Source organism: Bombina bombina, chromosome 6 (genome assembly GCF_027579735.1).
Source record: "Bombina bombina isolate aBomBom1 chromosome 6, aBomBom1.pri, whole genome shotgun sequence".
Taxonomy (NCBI): Eukaryota; Metazoa; Chordata; class Amphibia; order Anura; family Bombinatoridae; genus Bombina; species Bombina bombina.
The window spans coordinates 36,562,162-36,567,161 of record NC_069504.1 but is presented as its reverse complement, the minus strand read 5'-3'; the positions used below and the strand labels follow the sequence as shown (position 1 = coordinate 36,567,161).

The following is a 5,000-nucleotide window of genomic DNA, read 5'->3' as shown; positions in this document are numbered from 1 at the left end:
ACTTCATAGAAGCAGAGACATAAGGGACATCTTAGACAATGTTTAATTGGCATTCAACAGTAAGTTATTAAAAAAAAAAACTTGGTGTAGACTGTCCCTTTAAAGATAGATTCCTACCCCACCTCAGGTCAATAGAAGATATTGAGTCAGATACCCCCATAGCACGACATTTTCGTGAGTACCACAATTCAGATGCTAGCTTATTAATGGTCCAAGCAATAGACCATGTACCTATGTGGAAGGGGGGAGGAGATAGAGACGCTAAGCTAGATACTAGAGAAGTATTCTGGATTTTTACCTTAAACACCATCATTCCACATGGATTTAATTTCAGAAGGGATATAGATCTGTGTGTCTAGTCTAAACATTAAAGGATTTAATAGATGTAAACAGGATATATGGAATACTATAAATTAATTCCTTTTGTCTATTCCCTCTAAATTTATTATGTAGCTGCCCCATTTGTAACAATGAGTGTTCTTTGATACATTTGATGACATATATTAAGTGTAACTGGATTATATACTGATTTATGTAGATAGCTTAGCATATAAATATATGATAGTTTATCAACTATGTTTTATATTGGTACTTAAGGTTAAACATATTTATGTATTTTGGTGTGCATTCATTCATGCATATGTCCCATCAAATGTTATCAGTCAGTCTGTAAACATTATGTAAATTATTTACAAGAAATACGAGTGTAGACTTTAAACATAGAGTTCTTTTAACATATGTGTATATATCTTTAAGAGTGGCCTATTTAAGGGTAACTAGCTGGGACACCTGTGAGCAGTGAACAAGTGTCTGGAGGCACGAAACATGTCTGCTGCAGATCGCCCAGCTGTCTATGCTTGAATGTCAGTTTTTGGTCTGAAGAATTGTATCTGCTGATACACTGTGCTTTTACATGATTCTTTCAAATAAAGTGCAAGTTTTATATGCACTGAGGATCAGGACTTCTTTTGTACTTTATATATATATTTTTTTCCCCCCTTAAGTAAATAATAAATAAAGAATAATTTTAAACTGAATGAATGCAAAAATACTAAAAATCTCTTGTACTTTGGTCAACTCTCCCAATAGCAAAGGGGGTTAATACATTTGTAATTTGTAACCAGTTTTGAAAGACAAATCTAAGTTGATTATGTCTCTTTAAACAGTGACTCACTTGTGACCTCTAGTGGCGAGTTACCAAATGACTGCCACAGAACTGCACTTCAGTGAGCACTGAGAAGTGTCATGATCTGATGTTGAATTTATTACATTTCTATATAACACGTATCTACTCACCCACGGGGCCTTCGTGAGACACAGTGTGGAGGCTGAAGGACAGTTCCTTCTCAGGGTTGTCGAGCAGCTCCTTCCTTTTGGAGAATGCCTTGGCGATCATCTTACTTTTCTTTATCCTTTTTGGTTCATCGTCGCTGCGCCCTAGAATCCTGCAAGATATTGTAAGTCACAAATAAATAGCAGTGGTACTGGGGTAAGCCAGAAAGATGGCAAACTACTGCAAGCCATTCTCTGAAGCATTTCATTGAGCATCAGATTCACCAGCAATAACTACAACAATATATAGTTTACATAAGACACATGCACAAACTGATTATTTTTTGTTTTTTTAGCCAAATTACATTACAATGTACATATATTGAATAGAATTTTGAGGCCTGTACTACACATCACATTACTGTTTAGACTTGCAATGGTGCTGACTAATATGTATGTTATGTGAAGTTGGTTTCCTGTCAATCAAGCACATGCACAAAAGTATATCCACCAATCAATGGCTAAAGAATGCCCAGAGCAACCATGAAACAATGGCCCCACATTTTAGTAACATACCTGAAAACGATTAGATAAAATATAGGGAAATATGGTGATTTTAGGTTTACCTATTACTACCTATTTATCTTGCAGGTAATGGGATTTCCATTGATTTATTTTTCCCCAACAAAAGAGGCTACACAACATATTCAGCCTGGTAAAGGGTGATGGGTAAAAAAGTACTGTGTTGGCATCACCTGCACCAGGCTCTCTTCCAGATGATGATGGTAGCTTTGGTCCACACCCAGGTACTCATGACTATGCCTGTCCCAAACATGGCAAAAAGATTTATTTTCTCCACTAGAAGGCTGGGTCGGTTCTTGATCTCGCACTCAGGGATCAGCCTTTTGCTCTCTATGGCAATAGTCACATTGGCTTCACATCTGCCGGAAAGAATAAGTCACTTAGTAAGAAAGTCTGAGGCCTGTGTGGGTGCTAGTGGGTCATGTGATCATCTAGACGCAGACACAGTTCTGGCGAGCACTCAAATATCAACAAAACTAGAACAAGACAGGGACATTAAAAGTAAAACTACATTAAGGTAATTTTGCCTTTGTTGTATCTATAAGAGGGTATTTGAAAAGGTATTTGAGTTATCTAAAAAAGAGATTTTTTTTATGCTGACCCCCGCCAAAAAAAACACCACTTGAGGAAGTTCTCCTTATCAGAATCGGTACAATCTGTTCCTAGAAAAAAGATGATCATTAAAATGCATTCTTGTTCATTTCAATATGAGTTTAAACAGCTTTAATGTAAACATGTTTTGCATAAAGAAGGGTTAACACATATTAGAAGATAAAACCAACGTCTATATGTGACTAAAACACTCAGTGTATACAACACTATGTTTTCCAGATCAACTTTAAATCTGCAGTTCTTTCCATGTTTTTGCTTTGTGTTGAGATTCTACAACTGGCCCTTCTGCACATACTTTGTTTTCCCCTTATGTGCTGTATACCGGTGTATGACCTCCAGCTGTCTCCTGACCTGTGTTTGGATCATAACTCATCTAATACCTGAGAATTTGTGTTACACTTTTACCTGTTCCTGCTTTGCTTCATGATCTATGTTTTATGCAATCTGCAAGTTTGTTTCAGCCTTGCAGCAGCTCTAGTTTCAGCAACCATGTTTGCCAACTATTGAGCTGAGCTTGTTCAACCACATTGCTCCAGCCTTGCATTACCTTTTGTTCTAGCTGCCTTGTTTACCATTCACTGGACTGAGCCTATATATCCAACTGTGGCTTCTCCTGCACCATTGGCTGGCTTGTGTCCACCAAATCTGTCTACCATCCCTTACTGCACTCCCAGTTACATGCATTGTTCACTAGGTCTAGTCCCTGTTTTGCCATTAAAATGTGACATCATTAAAGGGACACTGTACTATTGGTTTCCCTTTTTGTGTATTCCCAGTGCCTAATATTCAGTGACCTTCACCGCTGAATATAGTGAGTTTGGTTGATGACACCACCAACGCATCCTGGAATCAGATTGTTCTGAAAAGTTAGGAATTTGGTGGGAAAATAAATTGGTAGAAGGTCCAATGCTATAACCTCTATCAGGTGCCGTACGGTCATAGGGTCAGACTTATTATTTATGATTACTTAATGATTCTTGCTGTCCCTATAATATTTGGTGTTATTTTCTTTTTTTTTTTTTTTTGGGAGGAGGTGTATTTTTTTAAAGAATTCTGGGTAGCTAGATTATGTTTAGAAACATTTTATTTGGCATTCCCAACTGCGGCTCAAAGAGTCAATGTCACATTACTCACAGAACGTATTCCCGGAAACTTCTCTCCCACTCGGCTTGGTTAAAAAAGTCATAAAAGTGGCAGGTAAAGGTGATTAGCACAAAGCCAAATGCCAGGAACCCAAATATGCCTGTAAAAGAGGAAATAGAATTTGAGAATTGCCATTACTCATGTGTGTAACACAATGGAATAAATATTTAAGATTAAAAAGATAATCAAATGGTTTGATGATTTCAGAAGACATTTCAGAGAAAGAATATTTTACACTTGAAGGGGAATTGTAGCAAACTTTTTTTTTTGTTTCATTTTTTTTTTTTTAAATGAAAAACTCATATTCCTGCCCCGAATAAACCAATATTTTCTTGTTTCTCTCCGTAAATAAGGCAGAGGTGGTTGTCCTCATCAGCCAGTGAATATTATTTTGAAGATAAAGGTTTACTTACCTTGCATATATAGCCGTCCTCTTTGGCACTGCAGTTATTTTTAAAAACCATGTAATGGACTTGCTGTCTAATGACATAGTGCCCAATCAAACTGTTCAACTAAATGTAGCGTGCTCACAAGTTAGGTAAATCGGTCGGGAGCTTTACCAAACGTGGGATCGCTCTACATTTAGCTGTTCAGCAAGATCAGGAGCGCTGTGATTAGACAGCAAGCAGACAAAGCAGTTTTTAAAAAAACGCAACTCCGAAGAGGACAGCTATACATGAATGGTAAGTAAACTTTTGGGTACATAAATCTTTAATTTCCCATGTTTTTTTAAAGGTACAGCGAGCCTTGTAGTGCATCATTATTTAAACATGCTTACAGCATTTACTGTCCCTTTAAATTTATACAGCTTTTACTTAAAGGGACACTGAACCCCAAAATGTTCTCTTTCCTGATTCAGATAGAGCATGCAATTTTAAGCAACTTTCTAATTTACTCCTATTATCAAATTTTCTTAATTCTCTTGGTATCTTAATTTGAAAAGCAAGAATGTAATTTTAGATGCCGGCCCATTTTTGGTGAACAACCTGGGTTGTTCTTGCTGATTGGTAGATAAATTCACCCACCAATAAACAATTGCTGTCCAGGATCTGAACTAAAAAAATAGCTTAGATGCCTTTTTCAAATAAAAATAAGTAGAAAAAAAATTTTAAATAAATATAAAAATAAATATATATATATATATATATATATATATATATATTGCAAGAGCACATGACCTTGTAGGGGTCAAACACACAGTGAAAAGAAGAATTTGTTTAATGTTATTAGATGCACTTTATACAAAGTGATCTACAGTTATAGAGGCTCTCAAGCTTACAGTCTAAATTTATATATTTATCCATATTCCAAAAGATAAAATTACATCTAGTAGCATAGAAATCTACTCTGTAACTGTTGCCAGTCACAGTGCTGTAAAACCTTTTTTATTT

The 5,000-nt window shown here is 36.1% G+C and overlaps 1 protein-coding gene across 1 annotated transcript in view; it reads right to left on the bottom strand.

The window, feature by feature from the left end:
* The window catches only part of SMO (smoothened, frizzled class receptor), a 56,406-nt gene that overhangs the window by 33,701 nt on the left and 17,705 nt on the right, over window positions 1-5,000 (bottom strand). Inside the window, exons 8-10 of the mRNA XM_053716363.1 lie at window positions 3,601-3,709; window positions 2,028-2,213; window positions 1,297-1,445 (exon numbers count right to left, since the gene is read on the bottom strand). Coding sequence (XP_053572338.1) covers window positions 1,297-1,445; window positions 2,028-2,213; window positions 3,601-3,709 — 444 coding nt within the window. The remainder of the gene's footprint in view (window positions 1-1,296; window positions 1,446-2,027; window positions 2,214-3,600; window positions 3,710-5,000) is intronic.